This window comes from Hippocampus zosterae, chromosome 7 (genome assembly GCF_025434085.1).
Source record: "Hippocampus zosterae strain Florida chromosome 7, ASM2543408v3, whole genome shotgun sequence".
Classification (NCBI taxonomy): Eukaryota; Metazoa; Chordata; class Actinopteri; order Syngnathiformes; family Syngnathidae; genus Hippocampus; species Hippocampus zosterae.
In genome coordinates this window covers 22,322,438-22,340,600 of record NC_067457.1, presented here as the reverse complement: position 1 = coordinate 22,340,600, position 18,163 = coordinate 22,322,438, and the positions used below count along the sequence as shown (strand labels likewise).

Sequence of the window (18,163 nt, the reverse complement as noted above, 5' to 3'; positions counted from 1 at the left end):
TGTATTCCTGAACGACATTTCCTCCACACTAACGATTTCATTCGTTCATTTGGAAAAGTAGGCGGGACCATAACACGTTATTTCCGGGAGCCATTACGTGTTATATGCTCAGAAAATATGTAAATGTTATCCATTTGTTGATTAAAATAAAATATTGCCTTTTTCTCAAAGTACCATTATGATGAATAACAAGTTCTATCACATTAAATTAATATGGTACAAAGCTCAAGTATTCATCATAAATGAGGCAAATTTCTAAAATTATGTTCTAAACCACAATTAACATTTTCCAGTTTGAACGTTGTGTTTAAATATAGACATACGAAAGAAACACCGAAACGAGTCAAATAAAAATGTATTGCAGACAAAAGCTCGAAAATGTTTTTAAACAGTTCATGATTCAATCCAAATGTACTGAATTCACAACTGCGCCGTACAGTAAAACACTTAAATCAGACAATGTTTTTCTTGTCATTTATTCTGCATACAGGTGCTTGGAAACAAAAAGAGACCACCAGTCTCATGTTACCGAGTGGCCATCATTACACACATAACACCATAAAAGGATGAGATGACAACAGTGGCAAAAAAACAAAAAAAGTTGTTACACAAAAACATGTAAAAATTTAAACCCAGGACAAATCACATGAGAATGTGCAACTCTGTCACACATCGAATTAAAAAAATAAAGTGAGGCAGCAGAAGAGGACGAAAAGCAACTGTTATCGTGTGACACGAGACATTCATTGATTTGTCAACAACAATCAAAGCTGATGTCTGTCCTCCTTTTCACCCAAGCTTTTCTAAACAAGAGTGCCAAAATAAGAACAGAGAAAAATAACATTCACAGAAATGGAAAAACCATAGAACACCTGACAGACGTAGATTTTTTTTTTTACTCACACGTGACTCATCGGAGCAACACTTCATTGTCCAAGGATCAAGTTGTTGAGGGTTAACTTTCATTTGTAATTTGCAAAATCACTCTTCAGTTATGTTTCTTACCAGAGCCCTCCCAGTGTATTGCCACTTTCTGAAAATGTTACAAGTCAGACCTTTGAGCTTGATGAATGGCCTAGACAGTTAAGTTGCCAAAGGAGGGAGATCGACTTTATTTGCAATGATAAGCATTTTCAACATGGGTTCTTCTCTTGTGTTTTTTGTGGTGACAAAAAAAAAAATACTTGAAATGAGGGTGAACATGGTGCCCTGGAGGGTGACAAGTGGACAGCAAAACAAAAGGGAAAACATGTTGCAACCGGACACATGAAATTACTTGAAACGACAAAAAAAAAAAAAAAAAAAATCTACAGGAATGTTGCGTGTAAGTTGATCTTCTCCCTCTTGAGGCTATGAATTGCCAGGACGACAACAGAAATATTTTTTGTTTTTAAAATCCCAATTTGCACGCATATGGAAGGAAGAAAGGGTGCTCATGGCTGTTTCCTGTTTGGGCAATGACAAATTGGGGTGGTGTCGGGGTTGAGAGGTCAGTGTCACGAGTGGGGGCACGAGGAGGAGTCACAGCAGGGATCAGGTGAGGTCAGATTCGAGGCAAGTGCTTCTCAATGAACTCCTTTACTGCCAGCATTTCCTGCAGCGGAGCAAAAGACATGTCAGAGCGATGTTGCAACCAAAAAAGTCAACATTTCTTAAGCCCGTCAGGAAAAAAAAACAAAAAACTCGTTATGTGTAGTTTTTTTTTTACACGGCTGTATGTGACACCTGAGTGCAGGACGAGTGAGGGACCCCTGGGTAGGTTTTGAAGGTAATCATTTGCGGGTTGACAATGTATTTAAGCTTCTCTGCCGTCATGGCACCAAACTGCACGGGGATCATTTCGTCCTTCTCGCCGTGGCACTGCAGGATGGGCAGGTTCTTGTTGCCGCTTGACGCCTGTATGGCAAAGACACATCACACATTAGTGCACTTGGCAGCACTTCATTTGACTTCAGGTCTTTTCGATCATACTTTAAAATTAATTCAAACATATCATCACACACTCCAAATGATCAAAATGGAATAGAGGTACCAAAGGGAAACTCTTGTGAAGCGGCAGCCAGCAGCTGAGGGCAACCACGCCGGCCAACTGGTGCTGGCAGGTCAAGGCAGTGTACAAGGACAAGGCCCCACCCTGAATGAGGAAGCAAAGAAAACAAATGGAACCCTTGACTAAAGCGATGTACGGCATTCCTGATGAACCGCCAAGAGAAGAAGAAACATGAAGTTGCTCTTTTTCGGGTTCCTACCTGAGAGAAGCCGCCGAGCATGATGCGGTTGGGAGGGATGCCGTTTTTGGCCTCGTGTTCGATGATGGCTTTAACTGAATGGAGGCGACAAACGTGCAGAAATGAAACACGGAACAAAATGCTGACCAGTTTGAAATGGCCTCCATATAATGCTTTCACACTTCCTGATTCAGTATTACATTTTGACCACTAGGTGGAGCTACATGCCGGTGCAGTCATAGCTTGGTACGTGTATTTTTAGAAAAATCTGGTGTCTCCACCTTTAAGGCTCAGTCGTGCACTCTTGTGGATTTACAGCAATTGCCCACAAAATTATTTGAATTGCCCACATTAATAATCGAAAGAGTGAACACACCACAAACTATAATCTCAATACATTGAAATATCAAAGGGTCTAAGACTTCTGTAATTCAATGCTATTCATCTCATTCTGTGAGAAAAAAATATTAAAACCATGTACTCTTTTAATCTTAAATTTACTTACAAATTAAATCATATTCCTCGCATATAGTTTTGAACTTGCATTTTCAAATCATTCTTTTCCCATGCATCATTTTGTTTTTAACAGATATGTCTTGTGTAAACCTCACTGTGATCAGCCGCTTTTTTGATTCCGGATTCGTCCTCGGGGGTTTCGGGGCTGAGGCCCATGAGGTCAAACCTGTTGCAGAAACACAAAGCAACCGGTCCCAATATTGCCGTTTGTCTTTTGATGCTCGTCCTGGAAACTACACGTCTTACCAGGCGGGCATCATGACGTTCATGTTGAGGGTGACCGGGATCTTTGGCCTGTTGGAGAAGAGGGGGTGTGGAGAAGAGGGGGGGGGGCACAAATAAGTTACATGTGTGGCAAGGGAGCTGACCATCTTGACTTGTTTTAGCAAAAGAACAAGTTAATCACTCAATCGACCAACTCCTCCTATTGATACTCACGCATGAGGGCAGATGAACTTGACGTGAGGCAGCTGGATGCCCGTCAGGGTGTCGGCCCAACCGTGCCTGAAGAACAAAAAGAGGACATAATAATAAGAATATTAACACACATATTTTTGGTTCGTTCCCGTGCTCAAAATAATCCGCCATCTCCGTGGACTCAAAAGTATCAACAACCAGGCGAATGAATCAATTAATTCTCAATGTGTGCGTGACAACGTGAACAAAGGACAAAAGGCGTCCTTTTTGCGCAAACAAAGCTGGTCTTGGTACTTGTAAAGAGCCGGATGTCAAAAGAAGAAAGATGTCCTTCCATTGTTGTCCCAACGGCAGTTTCCTTTTCCTTATTGAATTTATAATGCCGCAGTGGGATTACTCCAGTTAAACATGTCCCAGTTTAAATACACCAAGGGAAATTGGATTCATTTTTAGCCCCAAACTTACCCTGTGTCTCCCAATCCATGAAGGAAAATCACCTGTGACGAAGAGAGAGAGAGGCAATTACACTAAACCTTATGAATAAAATAATTTAAAATGTCCATTCCGCATTCTAAATGGCAACGACATTTATGAAATGTCCAATCACAACGCAAGGCAAACTGAATTATGAGACGCCATTGACATGGGATGCTGTACAGATCATGTATTGCCATCAGTTAAGGATGCGGGCGATCGGGGTGGGGGGTGGGGGGGAGGCTTTGAACTCACTGCCGCGGTCTCCTTCTCCTTCCCGGACACCATCACAGCATCGGCGAGCAGCGGCACAGACATGTTGTTGCCACACATACACCGTGAGAGAGTCTGTCAACACAGGAGAAGACAGCAAATTGAAATATGATCACACAAAATATTTGTTTTACACACACCGTGGAAAAAAAAAGTACAGCTACTGTGAGTAAATAAAGACCAAATCCACAAAATCTCAATGCATATCAAAAGAAAATCTTGGAAAAAAAAATCTGTTTCTCCCCCCCCCCCCCCTCCCCCAGACAACAATTACCATTTTCCAAACCTGGAAAATTTTCATTCCATACACAGTCTATGAATTCTGGCTTCAGTCAGGCCAATTTGCCAATTCTACCAAAATGCACCCATTGATCCGGTTGGATCCATGCACAGATAAGCACAGATAACAGCATTGGGGCACCGGGTTAATCCGCCGCAGAGTCATAAAAGTCTCTCCTTGACGCCCTTTGCCTATATGATGATGCGGGCCCAGGTGGGGCCTGTTTGGCAAGAAGCAACGCGAGGGGGTTAATGTGTAAACCTCATGCTGGATAATCCTTGACTTGAAAAGTTACAATTACAGCGGCCTCCAGCTCCAACTAACAACTGTGTGACTGATCCGTCCGCTGGTCTTAGTATGTTTGCGAAATGAAGGTCATTTCTGCATGAAGTAGTAGTTGTAGTATGACTGAGGTTTTGTGCTTGGTCTGCCTGACAACAAAACAACAAGTCTAAAGCAGTGGTTCTCATACTATATACAGCAAGTGCAACACTTATTTTTTTTTAATTATAACACCACAATGAAATAGCGTTTGAAAACATATGTGGTCAAACACTATTTAATATTTTTAAACAAATTGACGTGCACTGTATGTCCAAAGGGCCTCTCAGAAACACAGTCTACATCATTGGTGTCAAACTCAAGGCCCGGGGGCCAGATCTAGCTTGCGACATCATTTTACATGGCCTGCAAAGACAAATAAAATCGTCTTCACTTTAAACAACACTGAGCTATGAGATCTAAATTAATTTATTTCTGCTACCAATTCTTTAAAATCAACTGAAAAAATATAGTTGGACAAACAAGTGTCTCCTGATTTCAAAACTAGTTATCCATAAATTTGCTGTGTAAATGTTATAAGGTCGCGAATCTATGCGTTGACAGTGATCACGGCCTTCAAGGGAAACAATACTACGATTTGGGAAATGTGAGTTTGACACCCTTGATCTGAATAAATCATAGTAAGATTTCAACCAAAATGAGACAAATGCCCATAACTGTGCAGGTGGTCTTCTAAACAACGACAGACAATAAAGCACGCATACACGGCAACAGTGCAAAATGCCAATTCATGCAATTTTAGATTAGAATTTGGATCGGGAGTAGATTACTGTACGACTGGTGGGATGCCACATTAAAACATAAAGAAAACAACAAACTCACACAAAGGCACAGGGTGCAGATGCCTGCCAAACAACCGAACGCTCAAATGCGGCAGTGAGTGACACCCCCCCCCCCCCTTGCCTCTTCCCGATCCTACCTTCCCACACTCACACACTCTCCGACCAAGAACCACCACAAACGAGCTCACTATACCGGGTAACCATCCCGTGGGTAGCCCGCTTGGATGGAGCTCCAACAACCTGACCTGACCGAAAAATGTGACGACTGGCGCGGAGGCGGAAGCGGGGCGGCAGGGCACGACAATGAAATAGATTCTTCTTTCATCGCTCGTGATGGCATTCGGCGGTACAATAAAAGTCACAAGGCGACTGTCCCACCATCCTTTTGACACGTATTAAATCCGGTTAATCCCCCCTCCCTTTACACACACACACACACAGATTGTTAGCATGTGCTAACACAATGAGTGTAATTGTCTGCTACCGGCGTCTCAATCCGTGTGTCCGTCCGCGACGATGGGGAGCTCTAACGTCACAAAATGGCCACCCTGCACCAAGGGGGAACTTCAGGAGGGAGCCAAAGAAGGTTCCGAAATGGTTTTAAAGAAGATATGTCCGCGAGTAAAACGCGGAGGAGAGCGGACAGAGGGGAGAAGGCGGTGAAGCCGCGGCCCGCTAGTAGCTGACAAATTATTCCACTCACCACTCGCTGTTGTCCTAGTTCACTCCCGAGCGCAACTTCCGGTTGGCGTCCGCACAAACGAAAGGCTCGACGTCAGAAATAACCACGCCCATAACTGATCATGATATTAAAAAATAGCAACAGCAATCATATTTTTGACGCCAATTTAAAACATCTTTAATTCTTTTCTATCATATCAGGCTTTGAAGATGTTTTTTTGTTTTAAGTTTTATCTATAATATCTTGCGCCATACAGACAATACTGTACCATACGTGGTAATTTATAGCTATGACGTTTCAGAAAAAACGTGTTTATTCAGAATTTTACAAACTAAATTACTACATTACAAACCTGCATATTATTTTACTATGAATATTCAAACCTAATCTGGTTGAGAAAAAAATGAGGGCAGTTTTGGAATCAGTGAAAAAAAAATCATAGAAAAGTTTATTTGCATTTATGATTGTAAACATTTGTTGACTGATGTAATAAATCATGCTAACAAGAAAATTAAATGACAAGAAACTGATTTTTTTAATATTACATTTTTAGTTTAGTGTCCTTGAAGACCTTAGAAGGCATTATGAAATATTTCCCCTCCCACACAGTTTATAAAACAATCCTCAATGACAAAAAATCTCTTTTATCAAAATTTATGTGAATAGGATTGTCAACGAAATGAAAATGATTTGCGAAGTGTCAGAAACGTCGCTCAACAATTCTAATGCTCAGTGTTAGAACGCAGAATCGTAGCTTTTCAAACACCTTTATTGGGAAAGTAAGACGACAACTCCTCACGAGATTGTCAAATCTCAAGATTTTATTTGGAAGCACATTACAAACCTTTGTGAATTCAAACTCCAGTGCAAACCCGTGATGCCCCAGTGCGTTTTGGAAAGCTCGTCAGACTTGAGCGCTCGGCATCCGCGTCGCGCTTGGCGAGCTTGCCAACAGGACGCGGCCACAAATGCATCATTGCCTTGGTTTGATCCGCATCAATGACAGGCTCGTTTTCCTCCTTCAGAGTGAGGCTTCAGGAAATAAAGTTGGTTTGAGGGACAATGCTCTCCACCTTGTGATCGGCCGGGTTCGCCGCCGCCTCGTAGTTGCAGATTGTCACTTCGTGTCGGTGAGCCTTCACAGAACAGAAACAATAGTCAGCCGCACTCTATTCTCGATTTTTTTTTTTGACGTGATATTGAATGAGGATAACAATACAATCAGATAAAAGCTTTAAAGCACCACAACATTAATGCTCATTAGCATTAAGCTAGTTGGGAACTTTCTTTTGGTGATTTGGCGGTTTTAAATGAATTAATCCATTGTTTAATTTAAAAGCATTTATGGAAAAAGATTGAAGCTTTTATTTCGATCAATTCTGACCTCCGAGTATTCTCCCCTAAGGCCGATGTAGTAGATTCGGGTGTTCTCCGCACCAAAGTTCTTCGAGATGTGGATGGAGAGGTGCTGGACGTTGGAAAAACGGGCGATCCTGCAAGTCAAAGGAAGAAAAACGGAACGCTCAGCCGCAGACAGAGTTTGTGACAGAAACTCATTGAAGGAAATTCACTTGGTGGGGTACTCCAGCTGAGCGCTGGGGTCTCTGTTGAGTCTGAAAGCTTGCTCTGGTTCTTTGCCGGTGTCATCAAAGGACATCTGAGGGATATTTTTGTACCTGGGAGGAATGTCTCTGCATAATGAATCTCAAGATATTACACAAGATTTGCAGCAATCTGCGATAAGCATCAGTTCATGCTTTTTTTTTTTTTTTTGCTCTGTGCTGGAAATGTTTAACAATCACGAAAAGACAAAGTATTGCAAAACACTAAAACGTTTGACTGCACGTGATTCACACTGACACATACAATCGTATCTCTGCCGGATGTGAGTCGTCATCCTCTCCGGAGATGATGATCCCTTTCAGCTTGACACTGCCAGTAAACCTGAGAACAAAAAGAAATGAAAAGCAAAACAAAACGGGACGCGGCGATAGCAATAGCGCAAATCTGTGATGCTTGCAAAGTCGTGGAATTGGATACATGCTCTCCAGTGTGTGGTGACCGATCACCAAAACAGGAAAACTGTGGAGCACTTACGGGATATTGAACAAGAGCTCTTCGTCGGCGTCACTCTCGACAAACTGCATGGGAGAGAAAAAAAAACACATTATAGAAAATTCTAAACTGCATCAATTTTCGTGGCACTAATTAACCTTTAAGCAACAGATATAACAAACAATACACACCAACACAAAGGCAGTAAATAACAATAAAAGAATATATTCTTATCCTGTGCAAGAACTACTACCGGTAATAATAATAATAATAAAGGTTTTCTTATTACCGCAGTTTACCGAGTCCCTTACTTGTCGGTATAATACCGCCCTCTGGTGGCTAAAGCGGTTACACCCAAAGGAACACTGTCGTGATTTGAAGTATAAAATACATTTCAATTCAATTTTATTCCGAAATAGGGCATTATTCCAAATTGACGGTGCAGAAAACGCAAAAAAAATGAATTATGATTCAGTTTGGTCCCGAACACGTCAGAAAAAATACAAACACGTTGATAATTGTTTTCACAAATAAAAGCAAATGTTCGTAATGTTTTAGTTCAATTCAGCACAAAGATAGTCAGTCTGCTTTCATGAAAGACCACAGAAACTACAGAATTATTTACTGTTCAGTGACTGCAATTGCTAGGACATGGTCCGCAAAAAATATATAAAAATATTTATCGAGGAATTTGATAATCAATTGGTTTTCGATTTATCAATGCACTCGACATTTGATTCATGTTCTTACCGCATCAGTGCTATTTTTCATTTTTAAAAAACATTATGGTGTTTTTGGTGGGGCTGGAAGGGATTCGTGGCATTTCCATACATTTCTGTGAGCAAAGGTGATTTGCACCACTGCAAATAAAATGATACCTACCTACCAATGCGTGGTTCTTTTGCTGACTGATGCTGTTTGGATCAGGACATACTTAAAATAATTGACTTCCCTGTTACCGAAGCAAGAAATCTTGCTCACGGAGGCGATGGCGTTTACCTTGTCGCGATCGTTCCGCTGGTCCCACGGCTTGAACACCAGCTTGCCGTCGCCGTCTCTGCTCTCGTTCAGACACTGCAACTTGTCGGTGTCGATGCGGCAATATAGTCCGTATTCGACGCCCCTCTCGGCGGGTTCGTGGGCGCCCTCGCAGCCGCAGCCGTGGTCGTGGTGGTGGTGGTGGCCGGACATGGAGGCAACAGACGCGGAGCCTTCGCGTCCCAAGTAAGCGTCCGATGAAGAGCCACAAAGTTGGGGAGCTCTGGAGACGTGGGTGCGCAGGAATCCTCCGGACTGCAAACAAGTTTCAATATCAGGTGCGGGCCACGCCAACTTCAAAACAACGCGAGGTTGATGTTTACTTCCGGGTTAATAATTTCAAAATAAAGCTCATGATTTGCTTTCAGTGATTCGTCACCTTTCAATTTCAATCAGTGGCGGACCAAACTTCGTTATTCATTCAACCATTCGTACATCTAGGTAAAATAGTTATTTATTAATAAAATATCCCTTATTTATAATGCATTTTATTTAATAACACGAATTAATTGTATTTTATTTTTATTGCATTATTAATGTTACATTTTAACGAGAAAAAAAGACTTATTTGTAATTTACTTAATATAGATTAGATAAATTATACAATTAAGTAAATCACAATTATTAGAACCATTATCTACATATTCAAATGTATTGTCTATCCCGATGCCACTGAGATGGATGGAAGTTTTTTTGAAAGGACTGATTAAGCAAGGATGTTTTCGTCCGTCCCGTTAATCGTCCACAGCATCTTAAGTATTTGGGGTCGGGAGGCATAAGAACAAGACCAGAGTGTTGCCAAACACTATTTTCTTCACAGGCTATTTTATCTCAACAGTGTTTTTATAACAACACGGCCACCTTCTGTACAGTCAGAGAACACAAAGTGCCTACGGACACCAATTTCACGAACTATCAATCCAGCCCGTTCAGAAAACTGGCTGTGTTCGTAGGTCTTCTAAGAGCTTTCATGTGCGAGGTATGGTTCACATCAGATTTTTATATATATATGTGTGACAACAGGAGCAGAGTTTGGGCAAAAAGTCAAATTTAATTAAAAAAAAAGACCATAGAACATTTATTAAAATCTAATAAAATTACAGGTTTTCCATCTACTTCCTTTTTGTGTGCCAAAGACAAGCAGGGGCATCCGGTTAACGTCATTAATAGTGTCATAAATACATCTCTTAAAACAAGTTCATGGTGGGTGTTTTCCTCATCTTCTGGTTTGTCACAGTGAAGCAGATATGGTGGATATTTACACACGGGAGGACGCACATACAGTGAACAGCAGGAAAGAAGACTTTAACAAGAGGAGCTAATTGATCCTTTTAAGTCCTCAACAAGAAAGTCAAACAGAGCAGTCTCTGAATGCTTTGCGACATGCACTCACTTTAAAAGACACAACGCATCATGTTTTCATCCAAAGGCGTACATGACTACAAAAAAAACAAATGACCTATTTCTTCCATCTTTTTTTTCCAAAACAATGTTGCTGTGTACAGAGCTCCAGACATGACAAGGGGGGAAAAAAATTCAATTGTGGGCACAACATAACGTTTGCATAAAATACTAATTTGTAGGTTGAACCTCAGTCCTATGAACAAATTGGACGTCTGAGTGAACAAATGTAGTGTACCTTGTACAATTCCTAGCGAGGGTTCAGTGCATTTGCTCACTCAATTGTCCAAGAATAGTCATTTTAATAAATCATTTGTCCACACGCTTATATGTAATTGGTAGCCACAAATTAGTATTTGCACCAAACATTTCTTATTTCGTGGCCACAAATACTATTTTGCATGTTCATTGTGGTGATAGACAATCCCCCCCGCACCCACCCCCTGACCCCCTGCATATCATGTCTGGTGTAATTTTGTGCATTGATTCCTAAAATAACCTTTTTGTTTCCACACTGACCCAGCCATCATTTAAATATCTATTAAAAAACAGCCCAAATTAAATAAGAGTCCTTTCCCCCTACCAACCCCACAAAGGTCATGTTGAGTCGGAAATGTGTTTTTAGGACACTGCCTTTGATAAAAGGTTTCAATTAAAAGTAATTATCGGCGGGAGAATCTGTTCTTGAAAGCTTTGATAGTTTTGGCCATCATGGGGGCGATTTCTGAAGGTGAAAAAAAAAAAAAAAGACAATGAGACATTCAAATGACTCAACAAGCAACATTTGAAAAATTAATAGCTTACTTTTGCCTTGCGGCTTTTCCCGGGAGGCGTGTGGACCTCCTAAGGCTCCCGCGTTCGTTGCCAAGGATCGTGACGATCCGGGAGAAGGGCTGACGAGAGACGAGGAGGACGAAGACTGACTGGACTCACCGGAGTAGTCGATGATGGCCGGTCTTATTCTGGAAGAAGATTGGAGGCAGCTCTGATGTCAACACGGATTTTTAAGCGATCGCATTTTAACAACACACAAGCGTATTCAATTCAATTCAATTAAAGTCATAATTCAAAGTTGCATGCCTTCAGTGCAATACCACATCGTGCCACAACATGCCCGGCAGTATTGAGCGCTACTGAAAGGCATGCAATGTGACTAAGAGTGAGAAGAAGAGGAAGAGAAAGCCCAACGTATTATAAAATGATTTGGACCAATATGATATTAACGCCCCCCCCCCCTCAGATTTTTTTCTGGTGACTGACTTGATGGGTGTGGTGGCAGTGGCAGTGGAGGCCGCTGTGGAACCGTTAGTGGTCCCAAATCTTTCTTGCCGGCGGCGGACATCCCGAGGCGGCTTGGCCACGGAGTTGACATACGCCATTTTGACTTGCCGCTCTGCCAGACAAAGGGAGACCACACTCAAGATTTTGACACTCTAAAACGTAACATTGAGGCCGGCAACGCGTGAAAGTAGCGTGTTGTGCTTTAAAAAAATAAAAAATAAAACAAGAAGCCCGTTTGTGAAATCCACAGACTGATTTTGAAAATAAAAGTCCTCATGTAGTCAAAAACCTTTGTCTTGATTTGATTTTTAAAGAAAAAGAAACTTTGCTGTGATACTTAAGTATTGGCAAAACTAGCTGTCATTTTTGTTACACAAGGTTGTCGGCATCTGTTGAATGCCATGAATACAGTTACTTGGAGTCTAATTTAGTTACTTTTAAATAGTATCCCAACTGTGGCGACGGTGAAGATTGGGGAGAGAAAAAAGTGATATTACAACCAGTGAAATCACCTTTGGGCTTGTTGGCATGCGCCATGCTGATATTTTGCGTGAGCCTGCGCAGGCGCATCTCCCGCTCGTCGTGCAGCCGCAGGTACATCTCACGCCAGGACTCGTACTCCTGAGGCGTCTCCCGCTTGAAGTCACGCTGACAGTGGCGCATCCACAGCTCGTTTGAGTCCTCTGTGAACCACTGAGCAAACACACAACAACACCCTGAACGTTAACCATTTTCAGGCGTGCTTTTTCTTGCGCAGCAGAAACATCATTGTCTCAGTGTAAGAAGAAAAATCTCAAAATTAGTTTCTCAATCCCCCCTCCTAAAAAAAAAAAAAAAATGCTGAATGTAAGTGCACGCAAAACAAGAGACAAGTAAAATAAGCCATGGCGGATGTAATGAAGGGGCAGCGAATCTAGCAAGGGGGAGGTCGCAACCAGGGTGTTTTAAAAGCACCGAAGGAGAAGAAAGCCTGCCGGGGTTCCACCGGCGGCCACGGTTCGAGATCTCACTGGGGGTTGTGTTGGCGGGGCGTCGAGGTGTAGCGGTTCCCTGTGAATCCCCTTGTCTTGCTTGCATCTTCACGGGCCGTCTGTCACTATGTGCGACGACACGGCCTTGTTGATGTTCACCGTGGAGACCGCGGGCCAAAAATGGCTGCCCCCTCCCAGAATGCAATGCGGGTGGCGAAGCATAATGTACTGTATGTGAAAAAGTGTTGCATTCCACTTATTTTTTTTTCCGTTGCTCTGCATTTATTTTTAACGACCCCCCCAAAAAATGTAAACAAATCTGGTCTGGTGCTGGAATGGATTCATTGCATTCTTATTCATTTCAATGCTTCCCCTGTACATGTAAATGCTTAGTTTTACTGATAAATATATAATCCAATTACTTCATGGGATAAATGAATGAAAAAGACAATTAAATCAATAAACACATTTTAGTGAACCAATTTACACCCACCCCCAAAAAAAAATTGGCTATAGGAATCAACAAGAATCAAAATCTGTGCAAAATGTGCGAGACCTGATTGCTCTGCTCGATGCGGTACAGCTGCTCTGGAGTGCAGCGCTCCAGGACCGGCCCGAGAATCTCAAAGGGGACACCTCCCACCTCATCGATGGCTGAAAGAGCGGCGATACAGTCAGGCTTTTAAATTGATGGAATACGAAAATTTGAGGGTTCAACTCACAGTCGATGTTATTCTGCAGCACGCGGATGCACTGCTCGTACAGCGTCATCATCCGCGGCAGGTAGGCGCTCTTGGATCCAGAGTAGACCACCATCTTGGAGTTGAAGCGCTTGCCCGTGAAGCCGGCGTCTTCCTCGTCGTTGAAGACGGGACCTGCGAGGGAAAGTCAAGACGCATGTTCCTCGTCGGGTGTTGCTTTCAAATGTGGGGAAAACAGGAAACGACATCCCTGATGCGGTCAACTCCCCGTATACTGCAGTGGGGATATGTTCCGGTTGTGCCTGCTGTCGCTGAAAATGATATCAAGAACTTCAATTTTTTTTTTTCATTTTGTTCATGAAAATATTTTTCCAATTTCAGTTTTAGGTATTTCGTTAACTATCCCCCTCGCGCCTGCTTTAAATGCATTTGGATCGATTCAAGGAGAGGTGAACTTTCTCTTATTTCCACGTTGCCGGAGAACGCCTCTGAGTTACCTTTCCGCCTCTGAGGGGACAACGGCGTGATGTCGATGGAGGGCAGCGGTCTGTAATCGGGCTGGATGGCCGGAAGGGGGATTTCGGGAAGTGACGGGACGGCCTCCACCACCTGGCATGGAGACAGAGTCACTTTGGCTATACAGTATCATATTATTATTAAAAAAAATAATCATAAATGGGGAAAAAGACCTTGTAAAAAAAATTGGATATTAACCATTTACGCCGCTGCTTCCTTACCCTTTTGCGTTTTTCCGGGACGGTTGAAGAGGAGCCCGAACGAGACCTCTTTGTGCGTTCCAGGCCGTTTGCTTTACTTCCTTTGGAGGATGAAGATGAGGACGAGGAGGCGGCAGGCGGAGCGCCGCGACGAGAGGACGTCGGCTTCGTCGTCTGCTTCGTCGTCGGCGTCGCGGTCGAGGAGGAGCGAGAAGGGCGAACGTGCGAGGACGAGGACGCCGCTGCGGTCTTCTTTTTCTTCTTAACGGAGGACGTCGGTGCGTCGTAGGTGAGGAAGGACTCGAAGGACATGGTGGGCGTCTCAAAGTCGTCGTTGTCCTCCTCGCTGCCGAGTGAGTCTTTCTGTGTTTGGGGTCGCCCTGTCAAGTGATCCAAATGCATTACAAATTTATTTGGGCAATCTGGTCCATTTTTAGAAAGTGTCAGCTCCTACTTGAAGTTTACTGTAAAACTAAACATAAAACAAAGGGAATTACACATTGTGTAAATGAAAAAAAAAAACATGGTCGCCGATTAATCCAGCAATGACTAACTACAAATTGCAATTTCTGTAGTAATGATTAAAGCCGCACTGAAGCGCTGTGGAATTAATTGAATAGTTTAAATGTAGACTATGGTTTAAATCAGTCAAGAAATGTGGAATTAAGATGCCATATGTCTCTACATTGGGGAACTTTATCATAAAAATTTGGCAGCATCTCAATAGTTCCCCCCCATTTTAAAATGCTGCACTTTTTTTTAAGCTGCAACGGTGAAAAAATGTAAACTCTCTTAAACTGGACACTTTTAATGTGAAACCTGTGGAATTATGGAAACATGACGTTCTGAAAAGTTTAATTCACTTAATTGTTTTTTTTTTCTGTGTCAAATGTGGAATTCCATTCATAATGTTAGCTGGCCAGACCAAAGTCTCACCTTCATCTCCTCCCTTCCTGGTCTCCTCCCGTTTGCTGCCTTCAGACTTCCTGCTGTGCTTGGCGGGCTTTGTGGTTGGGCTGCATTCCCTTCCGGCGTTGCGCTTCTTCCCGTCGCCGCGGCTTGTGGGAATGTGGCGCGACAGCGTCTCGCTGTCTCTGCTGCGGTTGGAGTGGTCGCCGTGATGGTGGTGGTGCGGGTTCTTGGGAGCTTTGCTGGGCTTGCCGTGTTTGTGGGGAAGCGGTGACCGGCGGGGAGGAGGAGGAGGAGGTGTTGGGCTGGGCTCGGGCTCAAGCTCCGGACCAGGGCTGTCATATTTGTCGGATTGGTCACTCCCAGGCTGCGGGGGGCTGTACTGCTGTCGCTGAGGTGGTGAGGGGGAATAGTTGGTGCGATAGCCTCGTTCGTCTTCCTCTTCTTCTTCAGCGTAGGTATGCTCCTCTTCCTCGGGGGATGGTTCGCGCTGGCGTCTATGTAGGGCCACATCAGCGCTTCGAGAATGTGACCGCGGTGCCTCTTTCACGTGACTGTTGCTGCTTCGACTGTCGATAAATACAACAAAGAAAAAAAAATGTTTTTTTTATTCAACTAGTATGACGGAGAGGTCAACCAGCTCATGGCTACGGAGAAAGGAACAAGACAGCCAATGAGGATGTGAGTTTTTTTTTTGTAATATTAAAAGACTAGGTAAGGAGGTACAACATAATATGCCTCCTAATAGTGCATCAATCTTTGCACATCTCATAATTCAACATCCCAAAACAGGCATTGAAAGTGGTGTTCTACAAGGCTCTTTTCAAAGTCACCCGTCTTTTATTGATTTTCATGCTACCTCAAAGCATAGATGTGTTCAAAGTTAACGTAACAATGCAAAACAACACCGACAACAACAAAATATTTGTGTTTGTGTGGGTGTGGCCAAAAAGGATGAACATACAAGGTGTACCTCTACCATACCAGTCGGCGTTTCACTCCAAAGAAAACATAGGCAGTGAGCAAGATAATGTTTTACATTCAAAGAGGATGCAGTTAGGTGGGTGGGATGTCAGCCAATGGCGTGTGGATCTCATGTCAATTGATATGGACGAGCGCACCTGTCAGCCGACTGGGGAACCAGTTTCTTCCACTTGGCTACAAGGTTTCTTGCCACCTCTGCAGCTACTTCATGTTTCCGAAAGGAGTTCACGGTCTTTCCCACTCCAGTTTCCTAGAGAACACAAATAGTTGCTTGAAATCCAAAGTGAGATGAACATATTACACAAACAAACCGGGGACAAGCTCACCACCAGGATGTCGACGGTCATCGGCAGTTCGCCGAGTCTTTTGAGTGTCTTGAGGAGCTAAGACAAAGGACACAGAAGAGCATCACAACTTACAAGTTTGCAGTTGACAACCTCAAGCTCCTGGACTACAATAAGCACGCAAATACACACAATCAAATTATGTCTTAAGGATTCCACTCTAGACTCCTTTACAAATTTAAAAATGGATTGCGACAAAGGTAAAACTCATGTCCCTGTTTTCGGTTCTTGTGTCACTTTGCTGCTAGGAAATATGACTGTTTTGGCAAATCGCACACATTTCTGCTTTAACAAAGGGAATGTACTCTCATTTCTATTTTCTTTGTTTTTCTCAGGTACAGGAACGAACATAACCAGCCCAAAGTGAAGTCGACACTGCGAGTTTTTGGTTGTTTCGACTCGGAATGGCGTTTTTTTAAATGTCAGCGTGCGTTAGCAGGTCGGCTAGCGGCGACAATGGCCCACAATTGTCCACACTGGTCCCGACACCAAATCAAACGATTCGTAGAGGGTTTTCCGGAATAAAAGAAGCATATGTGTAAACCTAATAATTGCTCTGCCCGAGACAGTTGCGTTTGTTTTCCTATTTAAATGGGCAAAGTTTAAAAACATACATGTACCGTGACGTCTCACACGATGCGTTCGTCGGCCGTCGGAAATAAGCTACTGTATCAGTCAGCTGAACAAAAGCACCTCCATCGGTGTGATTGTTGACAAATAGCTACAGTAATATTCAAAGATGTATACATAAGAGAAAATATGATTTATTATGCAGTCATATACCGTCTTCCCAATATTGGTGTGAGATACGGGATAGTAATAAACACATCAAACAAGAATACAAATGAAAAATTGCATGTTGTGGTGTTACACTACAAAAAGCCAAACATCAACTTATTTACCATGCTTTTGTTATTTGACAGTTCAAACATGCCCCAATTTGGATTCGGTACGCGTATATCTGGCCAATTTGAGTAGTAAATGATTAAAAACAATTGACAAAAGGCTGTCATTTCAAGTCACCGTCTGGTATTCAAACGAAAGGGTTGTTATTTCAAATTAATATAAACGTAAGAAGTGAGGATGAATGAACTAAGAATGCAACTCTGCTTAACTCAAATAATTTGTGCGCCCTCCATAAAAGTCTAGGGATCCCGATGTCTATGAACGCATCCTTTCAGACCCATTGCGGGACCTGCCAAGGCCTCCGCTTCGTTTGGGGTTCTGGTGACAAACGGCCTCGGGGTGGCAAAAGGACGCAGTGAAACACTTTGCCGAAACCCTCGCTCACACCGCACATGTGTTACCTTTCGCGGCTCAGGGCTCTCCATGAGCCGGGACTGAAGTCTGTCCACTGTTTCCAGCAGCTCATCCGCCATGTTAACTGGTGGCAAATGCTGGCCCCGGAAGTGGCTTCATCTCAATGGCAGCCCGGGGAAGCAAAGTTTCCGCTACCTCTACGCGGCGTTTGAAACACAAATATGATTTTTTTAATTTTCAAAATGTGAATAATTAAAGGCCACGAAACTATGCAATTTATATTCTTAAAATAAAAATAGGGGGGAATATTAAACATTCACAGAGTGGTCACGGAAAACGGAAGTAGGTCACAGCAGCTGAGCGCTTTCCCCTGTTTACGTTGGCACGCGTGTTATTTTTAATGGGTCATTTATTTGAATATTTATTTGATTTAAATATGGCTGTTATAAGACAACTAAAAAATGTAATTGTTAAAAAAAATTAAAAAAACAGTCCTTAATAATACAGAT

At 42.7% G+C, this 18,163-nt stretch overlaps 3 protein-coding genes across 7 annotated transcripts; all 3 read right to left on the bottom strand.

Moving 5' to 3' along the window:
- Nucleotides 1–460: 460 nt before the first annotated feature.
- Nucleotides 461–6,111, bottom strand: lypla2 (lysophospholipase 2). 5 transcript variants are annotated; one of them, XM_052072631.1, is made up of 11 exons: nucleotides 6,016–6,032; nucleotides 5,797–5,860; nucleotides 3,891–3,983; nucleotides 3,627–3,658; nucleotides 3,183–3,248; nucleotides 2,991–3,038; nucleotides 2,840–2,910; nucleotides 2,250–2,323; nucleotides 2,033–2,134; nucleotides 1,726–1,896; nucleotides 461–1,594 (listed from the first exon to the last, which is right to left on the bottom strand). In XM_052072631.1, exons 3-11 carry the CDS (start codon nucleotides 3,966–3,968, stop codon nucleotides 1,544–1,546), a joined length of 693 nt encoding a protein of 230 aa, XP_051928591.1. In that variant the 5' UTR covers nucleotides 3,969–3,983; nucleotides 5,797–5,860; nucleotides 6,016–6,032; the 3' UTR covers nucleotides 461–1,543. The 5 variants fall into 5 exon arrangements, with proteins under 5 accessions (XP_051928591.1, XP_051928587.1, XP_051928588.1 ...); XM_052072627.1 differs by lacking the exon at nucleotides 5,797–5,860 and having other exon boundaries at nucleotides 6,016–6,111; XM_052072628.1 differs by lacking the exon at nucleotides 6,016–6,032 and having other exon boundaries at nucleotides 5,797–6,009.
- A 686-nt stretch (nucleotides 6,112–6,797) lies between these two features.
- On the bottom strand, nucleotides 6,798–9,411 carry pithd1 (PITH (C-terminal proteasome-interacting domain of thioredoxin-like) domain containing 1). The gene is made up of 6 exons (XM_052072634.1): nucleotides 9,049–9,411; nucleotides 8,092–8,135; nucleotides 7,861–7,938; nucleotides 7,566–7,670; nucleotides 7,379–7,487; nucleotides 6,798–7,130 (listed from the first exon to the last, which is right to left on the bottom strand). Exons 1-6 carry the CDS (start codon nucleotides 9,238–9,240, stop codon nucleotides 7,029–7,031), a joined length of 630 nt encoding a protein of 209 aa, XP_051928594.1. The 5' UTR covers nucleotides 9,241–9,411; the 3' UTR covers nucleotides 6,798–7,028.
- A 707-nt stretch (nucleotides 9,412–10,118) lies between these two features.
- On the bottom strand, nucleotides 10,119–17,849 carry eloa (elongin A). Its single transcript, XM_052072560.1, has 12 exons — nucleotides 17,702–17,849; nucleotides 16,377–16,433; nucleotides 16,188–16,300; nucleotides 15,094–15,635; nucleotides 14,179–14,537; nucleotides 13,939–14,050; nucleotides 13,463–13,615; nucleotides 13,297–13,394; nucleotides 12,282–12,462; nucleotides 11,749–11,881; nucleotides 11,293–11,450; nucleotides 10,119–11,212 (listed from the first exon to the last, which is right to left on the bottom strand). The coding sequence occupies exons 1-12, from the start codon at nucleotides 17,771–17,773 to the stop codon at nucleotides 11,151–11,153; spliced, it is 2,040 nt and encodes a 679-aa protein (XP_051928520.1). The 5' UTR covers nucleotides 17,774–17,849; the 3' UTR covers nucleotides 10,119–11,150.
- Nucleotides 17,850–18,163: the final 314 nt, after the last annotated feature.

Bases quoted from the DNA above. Each gene is read 5' to 3' on its own strand.
- eloa (XM_052072560.1), bottom strand. From the start codon at position 17,773: ATGGCGGATGAGCTGCTGGAAACAGTGGACAGACTTCAGTCCCGGCTC. The intron at 16,434-17,701 runs GTAACACATGTG...CCTTTGTCTTAG, and splicing joins AGAGCCCTGAGCCGCGAAAG to CTCCTCAAGACACTCAAAAG. The intron at 13,395-13,462 runs GTGAGTTGAACC...CCGCTCTTTCAG, and splicing joins GCTGCAGAATAACATCGACT to CCATCGATGAGGTGGGAGGT.
- pithd1 (XM_052072634.1), bottom strand. From the start codon at position 9,240: ATGTCCGGCCACCACCACCACCACGACCACGGCTGCGGCTGCGAGGGC. The intron at 7,671-7,860 runs GTATGTGTCAGT...CATTCCTCCCAG, and splicing joins CATCCGGCAGAGATACGATT to GTACAAAAATATCCCTCAGA. The intron at 7,131-7,378 runs GTCAGAATTGAT...TGTTCTGTGAAG, and splicing joins TTAGGGGAGAATACTCGGAG to GCTCACCGACACGAAGTGAC.
- lypla2 (XM_052072627.1), bottom strand. From the start codon at position 3,968: ATGTGTGGCAACAACATGTCTGTGCCGCTGCTCGCCGATGCTGTGATG. The intron at 3,659-3,890 runs GTGAGTTCAAAG...TCTTCGTCACAG, and splicing joins AGGAGAAGGAGACCGCGGCA to GTGATTTTCCTTCATGGATT. The intron at 2,135-2,249 runs GTAGGAACCCGA...TTCCTCATTCAG, and splicing joins TGCTCGGCGGCTTCTCTCAG to GGTGGGGCCTTGTCCTTGTA.